Raw genomic sequence first — 19,031 nt, 5'->3', positions numbered from 1 at the left:
AAGTATCTTCAAACTTTCACTTTCTTTCCCCTTATCGTTTCTGTGCGCCGTAAAGACGAGGACACGACAGGGACCCCCGATAGGCAGTGCGTATCTGCCTCTAAAAGCGTCACTCAACTTTATGTTCACTTCTGGTTCCCCGAGCCGAGCTGTGTTTCTTCCATTGGTATCTGCTCATAAAAGGAACCCGAGCTGTAAAGATTTGCAACAGAAAACTGCCGGATAGTCACACACACATTATCATGGAAATCAGGTGTTTTTTTACGTACCTGTATGCACTCATATAGCTCAGGTGAGAGATGTACGTAATGAAAGGTTATGCTGTTTTTTTCCGAACCTTTTATCCAAACTCATTTATTCAAAATAAACACATGTAAAGTAGCACTGTACAATATAGATGCAGTTTAAAATGATCACAGCGCAAATCATGTGATAAATGGCTGCTTTTTTCCCACAGATGAGGCATACAAAGTTTATTAATTTACATTTCATTTGACTGCGACCTCCGCGTCACCCAACAGATGCCTTAACCCCGTGTGTGGAGGACACTGTACAGGCTACTTGGATTGCTAGTTGGCGTTAGCAAAGCTAATAAGGTTTATAGGACACATATTCAGTAAAGATTTTAGACATATAAAAATCCAAAAAATGGCGGATCCAGACCTTTTGACAGGGGTGGCCTAACTTGGGCACTGACTTATGCAGGGGTGGCATGACGCATCTGTCCACACACACCCGCGATACAGTAGCATTTAATTAACCCTTTCTTCTAAGCTTAAGGACTCAAAAAGATGTATGACCAGATTAACAATTTAAAGTACTAAAGGGAATGTGCCATATTCAAATACAAAGAAAGCTAGCAGCCAGTTGCAACACAGCCCAAATAGTTGATTTTAATATAAATCCCAACACAGACAAGGCAGATAGCCAATCATAGTTTAGGATTTTGGGGTGGCACTTGGGGTGGCCATTCAGATTTCAAGTGGGCACCAGGCACCCCCTGGCCACCCCTCTAGAGCCGCCCCTGCTGAGAACTACGATCAGTGTTGATACGATAAGTCACCTGAAAAAACAGTCAATATGGAGACAGGAAATTAATGAAAACTAATTTTGAAAGTTGGATAATTAATAAATTCCTTGTCTATTGCCTTTTTAAAATCCCCTTATTTATATAACTGTGAATCTGTTGGTCAGGAAATTGTGATGGCTATTTTTTGTTATAATAATTAATCAATGAATCAAAAGATAATTCAGTTAATAAAAAAATATAATCCAACAATTCATAATGACAAAAAATCCTTAATTGCTGCCAGACCACTGGGACAATTTGTAATATGAGTAACATGTAAGCAGACCTATATTTAACACCATGCAAAGTCCAGGAGAAAAACAGAAACACCTGTTGTGTTCTGTTTATAAAATCCTTGGCAATTGTGGTTTCAAAAATATCAAGATGTTATTTATAGCTACTTATTTATAGTTTATTCACACAAGAAACAGACACAAAGTTAATATTTCTGTGATAAAAATGTAGGTGTTTAAATCCTCAACAATGTGAAGCGAAAAGGGTCAGAGAGAGAGCAGCTCTAATCAGAAACGATCCTGTTTACCCCCCTGCAGAGTGACTGAGAGGGCACCGAGTGACGCAGGTGAGAGTCGGCCGTCCACTCAGCCCCCGGACCGCACCTCCCTTATCTGCCGACGGAGCGGAGGAGGAAGGAGTGACAAAGGCCAGGGCTTTGGGTGTGATAAGGAAGGCCCGTATGTCCTGCTTTGGCCTCGGCTCTCACCCTGGCTGTCCGCTGCGAGAGGCCATCCAGAGGCCAGGCGCTGACCACAACCAGGAAAGCCTGCAAGGTCTGTGTTCTTTGCACACAGGTATGAATCTGACCCCGTGCTGTCAGATGTACAGAAAGCTGGTGTGTATTTACATGCGGTAGCTTTGAGGCAGTGAAAGAGAGGGAGGGAGGAAGAACAGACAGAGACAGAGGGTCAGGTGGAGTTCAGGGCAGATTTTTGCCAGGAGTCTCACACTGCAGGAAAGCCAAATTGCTTCCGGATCTCGGTATCCACCCTTGTTCTTACCCTCCCTGCCTCCTCGCCTTCCTCTCTCTTTCCTGCCATGTTTAGGTTTTTTTTTGCCCCCTGATCTTTTCTCACTCTTTTGTCTCTATTCCTGCTCTTGTGGCAGTCGTTCCTGCTGGGCGGCGTGGCACAGGGTGACAATGTCTGTCGGGAAGCAGTCTTTGAGCAGGATACCTCTGTCTCTCTGGCAGTCGAGCTCTCCTATGAAGCCGTACCAGTAGATCACAAGGCCTGGGCCGAACCTGCCGAGCAAAACAAAAGAAAGTCGGGCTTTTGTTAGCACATCATCGCTGTCATCTCAGAGTTCTGAGGTAGCTACGAATGAGTTATGTTGCTGATTTTAAATTCATACCTGCAAAATGCCTACAGCTGTTGACTTAAGATTTGAAAGGCTTAACAAAAAAAAAAAAGGAAGGACTAAGAAAGTAAAAAGAAAGATGGGACACTAGAGAGATCGATCTATGAGAGATAAGGTTGCTTAGGTATTTTCCTTTGATCACCATCCAGGAAACGTGCAGAATCAAACAAAAAAAAGCTGGCGGGAAGATTAAGATCCGTCTGACAGGGTGATACACACTCGATCACATTACAATGGCAGCGAAATAACAATAATGTGTGAAATAACAAAGCTCTAAAACCAAGGCCTCGGCATCCTGTCGTTGGAAGCTTTTGGCACTTCACACAGGGAGTCCAGCACAGAGTCTGAGACTAAACACGCTGCATCTGGTGGCTAATGTTAGCCAATCCTACAGTGTCCAGCTGTTTCATTCACTTTGAAAGCCAAAGCAACTTTGCCTTAGTTGGCGAGCACTGCGGCTCCTAAAAGCTATAAATAATAGAGTGCCAAGAATCTCTGATATCAAGTTTAGTCTATTTAAATATAAGCCTTTTTTCCCCCTTCTTCTCTCTCTCATCATTTCGCTGCTATTGTGTTTTATAGACTCTGTAGCTACTGTACTCCCGAAGGTCTGCTGAAAGGTGCAGAAACAATTAAAACGCCGGAGTTCTTCAGTGGGAACGCGCAACGTTATTTCACTACTTCTCCTCACAAAGGCGATAAATCATCTTTCCAGCTATTTATTATGCCCCAAAGAGCCACCGGTGGCCCCTCTCTGCCTCATATAGATCATACCTATTCTTTGAACATTAGCTGCCATGCATAAAGACATGTCACAGTTGAACTCTGAACGGAGAGCACCAAAGCCCTCCACATGCAAGACCAGATTCGGGGGGTTTGACGGCGCTCCGGTCCCAGACACTCTATCCTCAGACAGTTAACAATGTTGTGGGGGGGCCTCTGGGGACCGAGACAGGAAGCTAGCCAAAGGGGAACCGGGGAGCTGCAGAAGTTCAGCCCCAAGGTAAAGTGCATAAAACCTTAAACCTGTGATTAATCATTTCAAATTAAAATACAGATCTAAACACTACATGGTGTTATTTTAATAATGAGGATGGGAATCTCAAGTCTTCTGTAGGTTGTGATTTATGACTTTAAACCGAGATGGATGACCTTACAACTTTGACAAGGCATTTTAACCACATAAATTATACAGTGCAAGAATCAGTTGTCGTGACATAGCCGGCTATATGTGTCAACTGCACTGTGTTGACTGGGCCTTGAGGCAGTGCATGTTCTACATACAGTTCCTGCATGAAGAAAGTAATATGTGACTTTACACACACACACACACACACCCTTCCTCTCCCTCCGAGAGGCCCTCGCAGCAGTACATGCTTCTGCACCCCATCCCCGCATTCTACATTTTAAAGTGTGTGATTTACGGTGCTGTATCTATGAGCAAACAGGCCAAAGCTAACAGCCCCGGAGAAAGCCCACAGATGCACACTGAAAGTTCACCACAATGTCACACGTAGCTCAGACTCTCAGCGCCGCACAAGACCCCGAAGTCTCATCGTTTCCACGGTCCGCCGCCGCACATGGCCGCCAACTCTTAAAATGGAAATGTTATGGAAACAAAACCTAAACATTTACATTAGATGACTTTGGAAAAGGGGTTACACTCTTCTTTTATTCAGCCGCAGACTGTATGCATTTCCTGCGCGGCGGACGGGGCTGGGAAGGGAAGAAAAGGGAGAGCGGTCTGTGCAGAGCGCAGAGAGGCAACCTTCTGAAAAAGGTTAAGACTGTACATCAACAGATAAGGCAGCGGTGCGCGATACATCATGTCCCGGGTCTGTCAGGGGAGGCCGAGCACAAATTGAAACAAGCAAAATTATAAACACAGGGGAGCCATGTCACCAAGGCCTTTCCATACCGTAAAGAAAATAAATGGACTTTGAATCCTACTCAGAATTAATACAAGTCAATAGTAGAGGGACCTTGAGGTAAAATCTGAGACTTGGAAGAATAACACTGAGGGGGAAGGGAGCGGTCAGGGGGCCAAGACTGAGCCTGATGGCTACAGTATGAGATCCTTAGTTCCAAGCAAAAATATACACTATATGACCCCCTATATTCTACTTTACAGTCCCTCTGAAGTGTGTGTTAAAACGCCTGAGGAAGTTCATTTCAAATTTGTAGGCTAATTATGCTTTATTATGTGGGCCGGCGCATCTTAACCTGGCATGTGCGCCTATTACAAACGTCACCTCACCGAGTCAGAGTCGGCCATCTTCCAATAAACACCTAACAGCCTAACGAGTTGCTGAAATTGTTTGTGAAATGTAGCTAATTCTGCGGCGAGGAAGGCCACTTGACGAGCCTGGGCGTGGATTGCGGCTGCCAGCCACGCTTTCGTTAAGCGTTAATGAGCGGTTGGTGGCCGCGTTTTAAAGCAGGTGCCAAGCAGCTCGCTACGGCGGCTTAATGAGAGCGAGGCACTCAGGAACAAAAAAACACAAACCACTTGAATGGAGAAGAGGGAGTGTTATTAGTGCCTGCCTGCACACACAGACACACACAGTCATGCAGCCAACCGAATTAACTCTGCATCTTAAATTCACAACTGAGGAATATGAAGTGCAAAAGGTAATAAAAATACAATAAAACACAAACTGTAGCCTTCAAAGAATGTGTAAACTTGCTTTCCTGATTTTATTTATGTCCCTTTGCTGAGAAGTCTGAGGTTGCTGAAGGTCAGACAGCACACCCCCCTGCACACACACACACACACACACACACAAAAAACCACTCAGCATTTTACCTCTGCGACACACAGATCAAGGCTAATTTAATCTGCCACATTTGGTGAGAAAAAGCTTTAGGAAAACTGGGGGCCGAGCACCTCTGCCAAAACACATTACACTACAAGATGAATTATCAATAAAATCAAGATGAATTTACGCTGCACTTTAAAACACCGTCACTTCATTTTACATACCTACGCAGAGCCGCTTTAAACAAACGCTCCGGCAATGATTTAGACAGCGTAAGCCTCTACCTGAGGGTGAACTCTGTGTCTCTGAGGTCTCCCCCACAAAGACCTCTTTGTTTCCAGCATCCATACATCAGGTCACAAGGTAGGCCCACTGAAGCACTGCCAAACATTAGCTTTAGTCCGTCTTTTCTCTGCTCCCTGACACGCAGGTATGGAACCTGCTCAACTTCTTTTTCTGACAGAAAGTATGGAGAGTGATCGGGGTGAGAGGTGAGGAGGAATAAAAGTCTCTGTGTTGGCGACAGGAGAAGTGTAAACACAGCAAAAGACAGGGAGAATGTGTGTGAATTAGCATGAATTGGTCAGTCCGTGCAAAGGCAGACCGTCCAGGATTTTATTTTTGGAAGTGTCGTGGCTAAAACAGAATGATTCCACTGAAGCCTTTAAAATAACTGTAATGCAAGTTGCACTGTTTTTCTACAACAAAATTGGTGGAGCTTGGTGGATATGAATATTGCAAACGTAGTTGCATCTGTGGTAAGTTCTCAGAAAAGGCTCTGCGCTCACAAAATATGCTTCATGTGAAGGTAAAGAAGTGCACCTGAGAGGCATTCAAACAATCATGGGATGGCTAAGGTGACGGCTAACAATTTTCAACACAGAAACAATTAATAAATAATCTCAAGACGACACAGAGTATTAGATTTACCATTATGGATTTACTGTTTTATGTGTCCAAAAGAACACTGTAGTTCAAAGATTGAATCTCCTGAATGGGGCTCTGGTTTAGCTCAATTGGTAGAGTAGGTTCCCCCATGTACAGAGGCCTTAACGCGTTGTCATGGCCCTTTGGTGCATGCCATCTTCCCTCTCTTCTCCTGATATGTCCTGTTGCTCTTCACTGTCCTATGTAGTAAAGACAAAAGCCCCCCCTCAAAAAAAGCTCCTGAAAGACAGAAGTTCTTGTTGCAGCCGTTGTTTGAATTGTGCAGTTTTCTGCTTCACAGCAAAAAAACAAAACTTAGGTCTGTAGCATGCAGCAGACCAAATATATCAAGTATACAGAATATACCTCGAGCCTGCGTGCAAGGTGATACAGCCATACAGCTGATCACTGTACATCCAGCTTGTGTATTTTAATGTCATTGCAGTATAAGCCAGCCTTATGAACAGTAAGGTTAAACATTTCTTGCTACAAACTATACATCCGTCTGTCCATACATAACAGGAGCTGAATTAGAGTTAGAGCTAAGATTAGAACATCTTCTATTCTCTCCCCGCTGCAACCTTTGTCTTTGAAGGCACGGTAAAGTTCAATTCTGCTCAGGTATGTAAAACACAAACACCAGGCAGTTGTAGTGTTGTAATTAAGGCGGAATACAGGGCAATAAAAAAATCAAACAATATCTTCCGCCAGGTGTAATTCACCTCGACGTTTTTATGTCTTCTGTCGCTGGGGTATGAAAATGGAACGTGACGCGGATGACGTTCGTCTTTGTCGCTGCTGGAGAGGCTGTTTTTATGTGTATGTATGTTTGTGTGGTGTAGTGTAAGGTTTAACGCAGAGGTGTGGACGTGTAACGTGTGAGTCTGAAGGGTGTGGGAGGTCGGGGCGAGCCGCGGCGCTGGGAGTCGCATGTTGCACCAGGAGCTAATTTGTGCTCAGTGATGCGAGATAACAGATACCAGAACGAGAGACTGCGGGATCCCAGTGTTTTATCTGGTAACCATACCAACCACGGCAACCTCTGTGGCGAGACGAGCCCTCAGCTCTGTGACCCACCAACCGTATGAGTCAAGGCTCAACATAGCTCAGGAACTCTATGTTACACTTTACTGTAAGACACAGCAGCTGGACTATTTGCATGAAGAGACAATAAAAAGCATTTTAAAAACATGTAAGATTTGCACGTCTCATTTGGAGCCTTTATCTCCCTTTAACCAATTATCACTTTCTCTGACCTCAGTCTCCTATCACCTCGGCCACCTTCTCACATTAACCCAAGTCTTATCACCTCACACACACAAACACCCACACACAATCTCACAAACTCTCCACCAATCAACTGATTGATAACTTGGCTAACACATGATTAAGTGAACGAGCACATGGGGAGGAAGGTATCAGCCTTATACCCCTTTCCCACCAAAATTAGCACGTTGACGCCGGTTTTTCAGACCCGGGAAGACCTGCTAATAAATGCAGATTCTCTCTTTTGCGGTGAACTATACTCCTTTTGGTCTCTTTTCTGCTGAATCACCGTCTCACGTCACAAACCAGAAACAGGGTTCTTCTTCCCCCTCGGATCAGAAGAAGCTCTCTCACTTCGCTGTCTTGCCGGTGTTGCTGCATCTTGCGAAACAAAGAACGTTGTTCTTCTGTATTTACGTTTCAGTGGACGGAAGTGCAATGCGCGTCATAGCATTGCGCCGGAAAGGGGGTGGAGATTAGCACGTCGACCTGGGTTTTGTGTTCCCACCATTGCCGATCGGCGCCAAGTCAATAATTACCCGGGTCTTCTGCAGAGTCATTTGACCCGTGTTTGAATGCCGATCGTAACCTTTCCCACTAAGCAAAAAAGCCGGGTGTCAGCGGGTTTTTTGACCAATGGGAAAATTGTATTTTTACAGCACAATCTAGACGATTTAGACACAAGCGATTCGTACAGCCATTTGGTCCTTGTTACAGTACAATATCATGCTTTCCAAACATCCCACAAGTAAAAAGGGGGTATCACAATCAGCGTTTGGAACACGTTAAGTCCCTTAACTGAGCATGTCGCACACATATTAGCAACACATATCTGAGGGACAAGTGTGCGCTGTGTGTGTAATGCGTGCTGGTCCCCGCTCTGATCTACGGCGTCACGGTCCAACGTGCTCTGACACACTCCGGTCTGCTTTGGATGAGGAGCGAAACCAACCAAGGTGCGGTCTGGCTTTGTCTGGTTAGAAGTTGGTCCAAACAAGCATCGAAGACGCTGCATGCAACCAAAAACTGTCCGGATGACATGTCTATGATGACAACAGAATAATCCATATTGGAGTAATGGAACAATCCGTGCATCGTTTCTCTTTAGCCCTTTTCAATTCAGCCTCTGTAATATGAATGTAATAATAAGAAGGCCTCATCTGTGTGTTACACTCAGGCAGTGTGAGGGTTAACATTCAGACGGTCAGAGCTCACCTGATCTCTTCTCAGATATCGACTCCCCATCCTCCATAATGACCCTCTACATCATGGAAATGGCCTGATCTCCTCAGTTATGACACACTGAGTGGGTATTCATTAACACTTGATGCTGATATTATTAAATTCTATTATGGCAATGGCTGCAAATGGTGTCTCCTAGTCCTGTGCAAGTACTGTACTGAAATCATGAGTAGGCAATAATGGTACCCATGACTCTGGATGTGTTTAAATACATTTTAAATGCACACTCTGCACAGGAGAGCAATGGCCTTCATTATGTCTGAAACAGGAAGCAAATATACCAGTAGAAAGTAGTCTGAGGCCGTCACTGTTTTCAGATGAGGCTTATTAGTCTCCAAAGCCAAACACTGGCCCTAGTGCTAATTTGGAGATGAGTCCAGAGAGTCCCTGTGGCCTTTGATGAGTCCCCATGTCTGTAAGTCCTGCTTGGAGACAGGAAGCTCCCTGTAGTGGTGGGCGAGCAAGCTGGGGGCTGGGAGCCTGTGCAGACATAGAAGACCACAGCGTCAGGGGGATACATGCTCCTTTAACCTGTTATTGTGAACTCCCAGCAGCCCTAGCCGATAATTGCCACCTGTCTCTGGGGAAACGCAGTCTAAGGCAGGCAGAGGGACAGCCATTTTGTGTCTGCCGCTGCTCCTCGCCTCACGCGGGCCCCGGTCCTAGTCCTGCCCTTAACCCTGGCGGCTAATGTGTTTTCAATTTAGGATGATCCCCCTCTACAGGCGCGGCCTTAATCAACAACAGTTTGTACTGTAACCCTATCTGCCCCCGCGAGGGCAGCGTCGGCCTGACCGGGCGCCTGCAAACCTGGTGTGTCCAGCAGAGGAACGCTGTTATGTGTGTATATGTAGATGATATCATGTTTATATGTGAGGTCATAGGATGTGTGGCTGATACTTGGCTGTTTGTCTTCATCATGTTGTTGTTACGCGATTGAAACAAACATAAACATCCACACACAAACACACAAGCTCGTTGCACAAGAGGCCTTAAGTGAACTTGCAAGCTAAACACACATTTAATGACGAATGGATATACGAACAATTAAATATTTTTTAAGGTATTTATTTAGGGAATACCTGACCAGAATAGGCAGAAAAAATATGAAAATTTAATTCTGCGGCCACTTCAGTGAGGGTTGAATCAAAAGTTCGGCATGGAGAGGCAGGTGTGAATGTTTGTTGTCTAGGCCCTCCTGGCCTCTGCGTCCACGGGTAGAACTCTGCCCCAAAATTAGAGTGTGGCCTCTAATGTCTCCCTGGGAGAAAAAGAGGCCTGGCTTTCGTCCAAGTCAGCACCTTTGGAAGTGCAGTCGTGTTACCACCACTAAATCAACATGTCAGCGCCCGGCCCAGTGAACTTCTTCACCCAGACTCCATCGCTTACAGCTACCCCACACACCTAATGAATTGGTGTGAATGCCCATCTGTCTGCTACAATGAAAAGGGGAGAGAAGATTCTTTTTCTGCTGTTGCATAGGAACCAGTCTGCCACTCTGATGATCACGACCCAGACACAAACACGTTACACTATGTTAGTTGAAAAGAGAAGTGTTGTGACAAAAATCCAAAGCCAGGTTAAGGTATTCTCGCCATCAACCTTGGCCTCTGAGTCCAAAATGGAACTGTCCCACTTTTGGGGGGCGAGTTTCGGGAGTCGGACGCAGGCGAAAAAGGCCACAGAAAGCTGTGTGCTTACTCGGCAGTCTGTTTACATTCCTGAGGGTAATTTTAGCCCTTGGGTGGGGGGGGCGGGCAGAGCAGGGAGGGCGGGGGGCGACATGTCGTTGGGGCTTGTCAGTGGTCGACGGGCCAGCCGGCGCAGTGGCGGCACCTGGACATGTGGGTGGTAAATAAAAACACACACAGACCTCCAGCACAGGAATCACTGGAACTGTTATCTGTGTTTCTGCTAATCAATTATTCACCAGGTTTGGTGGGTGGAAATGTTTAAAAAAAGCCAGCTAGCATCTTCTATAAATATCAATGGCTGCTCTGTCTGACCGGACAAAAAGAGTCTCAAGCTAACAAGCAGGCCGAGCAGAAACCACAGGAGTCAGGGTGCAGTCTCGCTAACAGGCCCACCGCAGAGCAGCATTAGCTTTGGACAACACAGGATATCCCCAGTGTTTTCACTGATGATCTGGGGTGCAAATCTAATTTCATTGTAGTTTTTAAAAATTTGCTAGGCAAACAAAACAATAATCTGAGCTCAAGAATCGCCAAGGGCTCCTGTGCGCGTGTTGGGATTTGTCTCTTTATTACTCCCAGCCCAGAGTGTCCCTTCAAAGGGCAAGGAAGCAAAAAACGTCCATGTGTGTTTTGCGGTGCGTGTGTGTCAGTGCACGTGAAAGAGAGAAGGAGAGAGAGATAGAGAGGAGGAGGAGGGAGAGAGAGAGACTCCGAGCTTATCGAAACTAATTAGGCGAGGGATCAGGATGGAAGTTAAATACTGGGCTACATGTAATGAAAGAAGCAGAGTGGGGGACATCTAGGGGTCAGGCCCACACCAAACAGTGGTCCTCGGGCAATCTGGTATTGATTTTCACTCGTTTGGGGATGAAGGTGGACAGGGGGGGGAGGGAGAGACAGACGGGGAGAGAGGCTGTAGTGCAGAGTCTAAGGGTCTTGTGAGTTGTCAACTTGACAGTTTAACCCCTTTTGGAGGAGAACAAACAAACAGAGGGATCTCCTGGGCTGACAGCGTTGATCTGTCATGGCGATGACACTGCAAAGCCCCACACAATGCCCACACGGGAGAGGAGAGCGGGGAGGAAGAGGAGGGAGGTTGATACAGATATGCAGAGGCACATTCCTTAAGCCGCAGAAGATAGGACCGTGCTCTGCTTAAGATCTGTGAAGCCTGATCTATGAATACCTGCAGCTTAAACAAATCAGTTATCAGGCTACATCTCCACTACAGTTGTTCTGATACTGATACCAGCGCCGCTATCAGCCTCTGATACTGCCTTAAATGCTGTATTGGGTATTGGTGAGTATCACCGTCAGGGCCCGGTATCGGAGGGATACTTGGTATCGGCCAAAGTATTAAAACATGATATCGGAACATCTCTAGTTTCCACTGAAATTTAGGACAAACACAGACCTGATATAAATACAGTATGTCTGTGCCTTTTCTTATTAATGTTCTGTAACTGTTCTGGGGTAGATGGTAGCTCCGTCTGTAGGGACTTGGCTTGGGAACCAGTGGGTGGCCGGTTCAAGTCCCGGTGCGGACCAAGTGTGGAATTGGGGCTGGTAGCTGGAGAGGTGCCGGTTCCTTTCCTGGGCTCTGTCGAGGTTTTCTTTGAGCAAGGCACCGAATTCCCCCACTGCTCGGGGCGCATGTCCATGTGCAGCCTCCTCGCTCTGACATCTCTCCATTAATGAAATCCTGTTAGTGCATGTCTGTATTTCGGTCCTTTGTGTGTGTAGCATGTTAGTAACAACAGAGATGCTTTGGTCTTCCCCCTTGTCAAAAAGTTGGGTGCCTTTGATGATGCAGTTTGGGTGACCGTCCACGCAGACACACAGATGTCAGCGCTCCCCTCTTGTCAATCTGTGAAGGCCGTCACCCCGAGCACCTTCCCTCTCATGTCCTTAAACACTTGAAGACCCCAGTTTCACTTTTCCCCTCAGACCGCCTCATCGCTTTGTCACATTGCCAAAGGGGACTCCATTAGCCTGGCCATGCACAGAGCCCCCCCAGCTCTCACTTACACTTCACACACACACACACACACACACGGAGGAAGGGAGGCTGATCCGCGCCGCTAAGGCTGTCCACATCAAATTAGAGTGGCCCCTATTGTCCCTATTACGGCCTGGGAATGCTCCATCATGACGGATGCTACGGGGTCCCTCACTTGTCAGGAGTTGTCAGACAGATCGGGAGTCTGGATACACACAGCTGACAGGTAATCTTAATGTCTTCAATTAGCCCAATTAGGCCTGTCATAAACAATTCGATAAGTGCTCGACCAACACAAACAGATAAACGCACGCACAGGCACACACACTCTCACAGCGAGGTCTGCGGGGTATTAATGAGAAGGGTAATGGGTATATCAGCGGACGGTTGACTTGTCTTTTGTTTCAAGAGGTGTGTGTGTGTGTGTCCACCCCTTGCTCTCAGCTGTGCACTGCTGGCTGCTACCTGGTCACTTCAAATTGTACTATCTCCTTTCATTAGCGCATCGCCGGCTGAGAATCTGAAAGGCCGTGACAAAATTCATTTGAGACGAGTGGGAGCAGATTGCCTGAAGCAGGTGCTATAAGGGAGATAAAACAAAAGCAGCACCTTTGAGAAGCTCTGTGTGTGTGCGTGCACGTGTGTGTTTTCCATCTTTGTGTGTGTGTGTGTGTGTGTGAGAGAGGCTTTTTCCCTGGTCTTCACATTCTGTTCTTTTCCTTGCTATGGTAAATGGGTAATGACACAAAAGTGCTGTGGAAAAAATAAAAAGAAAGAAGAGGGAGCGGAGAGGACTCGGCCCGGCGCACACTTGGAGCGTTTACAAAGCGGTGGTGAAATCTAAATATTGTTTCTAGTGTGACCAAACAGGCCAACACCTTTCTGTGCGGAGGATGTGTGATAGCTAACATTGTTTGATTTGGTCTCTCCTTTATATTATCTTATCGTGACACCCGCGCTACATCCCTTGCTTTTGTCCTCTTACCGTTTCTTTAAATTCGGCTATTTGCATCCGTTATCAACGTCTCAGTGTCTTGAGGTTTGCAGCAACCTGCGTGAAGCACAAGCTAATCTTTAAAGCAGAGATTCCACAGTTTGCAAACACAAGACCTAAGCAAGTTAGCACCAATATTTGAACAAGAACTTCACCTCGATGTTTTGCACGGGGGCCCACGTTAAGCAACAACGCCGACACCGTCAATGCAGACCCAACACAGTGGACATTCAAGGCAATAAAAAATGAACAAAAAGCAATCAACGCAGAAGAATTCATCTTAAACCAAGTCAATATGCTGACTGGTGAAATTCCTTTTCATTCAAGGAGTTGTCAAAATTGGGACGTGAAGACAAACCAACTGATATCAGCCAGATCTGTGATGGACATCTAACTCTACTTCTGATCTCTACCTCAAGTGACGGCTGGAATGCCATCTGAGGAGGAGAAAAAAAAAGGAAGACGGAAAGAAAGAGAAAAGCCGTCACCGGGAAGTTGTAATAGGAAATTGCTCTTGGCAACTATTTGTTCAAGCACCAGATTTTTTTCATCTTTATGCCAACCCAGCGAGCCCCCATTGGAAAACAGGGCAGGTCCCCCTAATGAGTAATCTATTTCAAAGCAGTCGTGTCTGGGCATGACAGTTTACTGAGAGGCTTGAAGAACTGGTAATTACCAGTGTTACGGGGCAATTAATGCATATTACACTGCGGCACTCATGGCGGTGACTGTCAGCTCCCCAATAAAAATGAGCACTCTTCAGCTAAAGGGTGACATTAATTGGGCCCTTAATGACTATGCAGAGGAACCAAGCCAAATAGGAACAAAACAGGGGACTCGCTCCGACTCCAGCAGAGGGCTGGAAATTGGACTAAAAATGAGATTAATTGCTGTTTGGAGAAAAAAAAGAAGGGGAAAAATGTGGCGAGGGGAGGGAGGGGGAAAGAGGTCGGAATTATAGGGTGCAGAGAGCAAGGGCTGCTCATACAAATGACAATTCAATTAATTATTTCATACTGTATTTTCTATACCTTAAAGAGTGCAGACAGGCCTCAGGGCCTTTTCGAAGGGGCTTTGTCTTCATGTGTGGCTCATTGCATGAACAGCTACATGCACAAGCACCCACACACGGTGCATGGTGCACATAATCTTTAAAGCGATACATGTAAAATCTCTACTTAAGCCTAAAGACGCAACATAACGTAAAGGAGGTGTATATATATATATAGCTGTGATGTATGCAAAGGAGATCAGGTAATTAGGAGTAGGAAAATCATCTTAAGAAGCTGTTATTGAGACTTTCTGGGTTACACTCTCTCCTATGAAGCCTAAGGCCTTGAATATGTCTTCCCACTTAAAACAGCTGAAAAAAAAAAAAATAAGCAAAGCTTAAAAGTAAATCTGCCAAATTGCAGGCCTTCCACCCCCGGAAATGTTTGTTTATATGGAGATCAAGGTTGTGCTGGAGATATGAAGTAATTCTGCTTAATGTTGCTAAAGCTAGGCACGTACACCGAACACCACCTGAATATGCAAACCCCAAATCAGAAAAATATCAGCATGCAAAACATGCCGTCATTTGCATACATTTTTGATTTTGGATTTCCTTGCTATTTAAATATGCAGTTAGAAATAGTCCAGCTCTGCCTCTTGCGCTGTCACGCTGCACACTCACACTGTCATTGGGCCTGATAGAACTCTTCCGCTTCAAAGGGAGCTTTGCAATGGAGAGGAGAATGAGCAAATATTTGAATTGCAAAAACACATCATCTTGCGAGGGGAGAAAATTCAAGACAACTTTTTAGAGTTAAAGACACCCCCCCCCCCCCCCGCAACCCCCAGCCCGGCTCACCCTCTGCACACAGCACAAAAAAAGTCAACATATTCAGAGCAGTAAGCAGGCTCCCCGCTAATTTACCATATCCAAATTTGTGTAATGGGATATGACACATTTTAGAGGGGATTGCGGAAAGAAACTTTAATTTGAAGAGAGAACCATAAAATGTTTAAGCTGCCCCTGTATTTAACTGAAATCCAGCACACAAATCCAGGTTCTCAGACAACCTGACATGGGTTTGATTACAGACTGAAGTGTAATTAGCTACTTAAGTTATCCTCCGGTAGCTCGGAATGAGCAGCACCACCACTGTAGCTCCATTTTTCTGCATAACTAAAGAGACCTTTATATTCTGCAGGAATACCGTTACCCTCAGGATCCAGCGCAGCCAGTTTACAGTCATTTACATGCAATCAATCAGGGAGGATCTCTGGCAGCCTACAACTTTTGCAGAAGTTAGTGAAAAAAAAAAGTGCAATAAATAATCTTCATGACAAATCAATAATATGACTCAGAGCATATTTGAAAGTATGCTCCCCAAATTGATGCCAGGATAAATAGAAGATTTAAGCCAAAAGTCTAGCCACGAAGGCCATGAACAACATTAACAGCAATAAATACCCATCTTCAGACATCTGAGAAAATACGCCCGCACAAGGGGAAAGCTGTGTTTATGATTGTAAATTTATTTACCACAGGCTTGAGAAAGTACCTTGAATTTTAAATGGGGGGAAAATGTGAGCGTCTCAAACACACACAGAGAGCGTCTCGGACGCGTGGAGAATTACTGCGATTTGCAAAATAAACAGTGGAAAGACGGGCAATCAGCTACCGGTGGAAAAATAAAAATCAAGGCTTAATTTTTCATAAGCACGTCAAAGCTTAAAAGACAAACAGCTCGTGGATTTCGTCCAATAATTAGAGGATCAAAGGGTTTTATTGTAAATCATTCTTAAATATGAGTTAACCTGTACTCATGTGCTTAATACTTGTCATCTCTTTACACACAGAAAGCATGTCCAGGCCTCCCGCGGCCTCCCCTCCATGTGACTCTGCTACGTGTAGACAACCTGGAGACAGGTCTGAGCTGAAATCAAACCTGCATGATGGATGGCTTTACTGCACAATGACCTCTGTCACTGGGTTCTTGCCCTAAATCAATGCCGGCGATAAGGGGCCCTGCGCCAGCGCTTACCTTGGTATGTTCACCAGCGAGACCTTATCTGCGGCAGGAGGAAGTGTGAGTAATAACTAAAGACAAGCTACGACAAAACCACTAACCCCACCTTGTCAAACATAATTTACAATGTATATCCCTCCAACCCTCCATCGCTGCTGTTCAAAAAAGTAATTATGAGAACCGTTTGTGTTTGGAAGATTAACCTGTTGTGGGATGGTGGGAGAGTTTTCACATGGGGCTCATATTCTGAAGACGGGTTGTACACAGAGGACTGACGTACTAAACTCTGGAGACACGTACACATTAAGTCACAAAATTATGAATAAGATGCTTAAATGTCCCCGTCGTCAAGTCTGCGTGGAGTGGCCAGAACTTTTGTGATGCACTCAAGGAAGAGGTTGGAGGTTGACTTTAAGAGAACGGCTGACAGGAAGTAAAATAATTTATGAAACTACAACAACGAGAGCTCTAAGACCTCTCAGTAGTTTTTCATTCGAGTGTGTGTGTGTGTGTGTGTTGGATACAAGAGAGCCGAGCGAGAGAGAGCTTCCAGGCAGTCGCATCAGAACGGAGAGGGAGAGACCAAACATGACATCAAACGTTGCAATTAGCTGACCCCGTTCTCCCCGAGTCACAGTTTGCCTTTTAAACCCTGATTAAAATATGTTTGCTTTCTCATTCAAAATGACATTTGACAAGGTTAGTAATATTTCAACTAACTGCGAAAACATTCTTGTGGCCGTAATCCCTTTTTTTCCACCACTTTGCAGGGGCGCAGGTAACCTCGGAGCGAGTTTCCCATGAACTCAGCGCTGCGATTTGAAAACAAAACGGCTGAGGGGGGAGAAAAAAAAGGAAGAGCAGTTCAAAGTTTCACTCAAGAGTGTTTTGTTTCACTCCGGCAGCTGAAGCTAAAAGTTTTGGGATCATTATTCGGAGAATTTATCCTGTGTCTGATTCAAACCACAACCAATATTTAAAACAGAGGCGGTAGTCTCTTTCTTAACCGCAAACTCCATCCGAAGCAGGGACTCAGGGGGGCTGAGGACTGTCAGCAGCTCGGCGGATAGAGTTCCTCAAAGTGTTAAACCCCCTCATCACCAAATTAGGGAAGGTGTAGTCTGTAGTCGAATGACTTTCCAACGGAAAACTATTATAAAAGTAAAGTAAGATCTATTTTTAATGGTGCATTACATTAGGAACACGTAATTATACTTTTTAAAGGGTGTTTTGCGCTCAAAACTTCAACAAAGTTGAATAAACAAAGTTGAATAAACAAAATGTAATGGTGTCTAAGACGGTCTTTGTCAGCGTGCTTTTCAAAACAAGCAGAAGATAAGAAATGAATACGGGGAAGGGATCAGAACTGGTCAGGCCAAAACTCTGTCTAAAAGTTAACAGTTTTCACATCCTCTCCAGTCGCAGGAGAAGAGAATGCGACGTGTCGGGCCGGACAGCGAGCCAGCCCGGGCTTAGCTGCAGCTGTGCTCAAATCGAAGTGGCACTTTCTATCAGAGGCCTTTCGCCAGACAGCTCTTTTCTGCCCTTTCACTCGTAACCTCCGTGACACACAAGACACCCATTACAAAAAATAAGAGCGGTCATTTAACAACACACAGCCGTCATTGAAGAGACAGATTCCGGGTTTAACATGGGGAGGGGGGATACATGGTGCGAACGTGCCAGCTGATAGAGATATCACTCAAAATGAGGCATAGATTTCTCTGACGTCTCCGTGGCGGCCTTTCAAAAAGGGGGCGGCTCACAGGCCCAAACTGTGCGTTGAGTTTATATTTCACTTGTTCAGAAATGTACGCTTCTGTTATCTTGCATCAGTCCAAAGGAAAAGGAGCAAGCATCGCGTGTTTCAACTTCCCGCCCTTGATGAAACGTTACATCGACAGCGGACAGGGTTGGAATTCGGATCATATCGTAACCCTGGTAACTCCGTGAGAGCTTGTCACAAACTTGGTTTATGGCGCTCATTTAAAATACATAATAGAGCAAAGAAAACATATTAGCATTATTAGCACAAAGGGAGTGGAGAGATTAGCAGTCACATTGAGTGCACATTTATTCTAAGAAGTTTTAATAGGGTTCAGTGGCCAAATGCATTTTTTTCCCTAATCACTAACAGACCCGACAGAGCTAGCAAAGACAAATCTGTTGACCTGATAGATCTCGTACATTAACCCCCAGAATAGATGAGCAAAATCAGAAGGTCACCGCTTGGACACAGGCTCCTCATGTGTCTTTGATTACACACTCCCGCTAAGGGATAGGCAGGCAGAGATGTTTAAGCTATCAGGCAATCAGACCGCCGCGAGACGTGAAACTCAAACCAGAGGGAGAGAGCGCTGCCTGGGAACAAAGATGGGGGGTGGGGGGGGTGGGGGAGAGGGTCCTGACGAAGCTCTTTAACAAATGCCAGGCCGGTGTGGAAAGACTCAGATGCGCTTGTATCTCTCGCAGTGTTTCTGGCAACAACACGATGAAGTGAATTAATACTGAAATATAAAGCACAAAAACAATCTCCATCTGGTCTTTAAACTCAGTTCATTAGAGAACATCTATCAAAATGACTGCCATGAGGTCCAATCAGATATAAGTCTTACATAGTGAAACAAACAATTCAAACCACATATACATGTTATTTTGAGAGATGGATGAGGTCAGATGGTGAAAGGAAA

The 19,031-nt window shown here is 45.3% G+C and overlaps 1 protein-coding gene across 1 annotated transcript in view; it reads right to left on the bottom strand.

The window, feature by feature from the left end:
* Window positions 1-1,724: 1,724 nt before the first annotated feature.
* cdin1 (CDAN1 interacting nuclease 1) overlaps window positions 1,725-19,031 on the bottom strand; it is a 57,326-nt gene continuing 40,019 nt past the window's right edge. Inside the window, exon 12 of the mRNA XM_069662036.1 lies at window positions 1,725-2,327. Within this exon, the coding sequence (XP_069518137.1) occupies window positions 2,171-2,327 (157 nt within the window). The 3' untranslated portion in view covers window positions 1,725-2,170. The remainder of the gene's footprint in view (window positions 2,328-19,031) is intronic.

The sequence above is a fragment of the Semicossyphus pulcher genome, unplaced genomic scaffold, assembly GCF_022749685.1.
Source record: "Semicossyphus pulcher isolate SPU_LCO1_2020_fin unplaced genomic scaffold, fSemPul1.0.p SCAF_14, whole genome shotgun sequence".
In the NCBI taxonomy this organism is placed as follows: Eukaryota; Metazoa; Chordata; class Actinopteri; order Labriformes; family Labridae; genus Semicossyphus; species Semicossyphus pulcher.
This window is presented reverse-complemented; position numbering and strand designations above follow the sequence as displayed.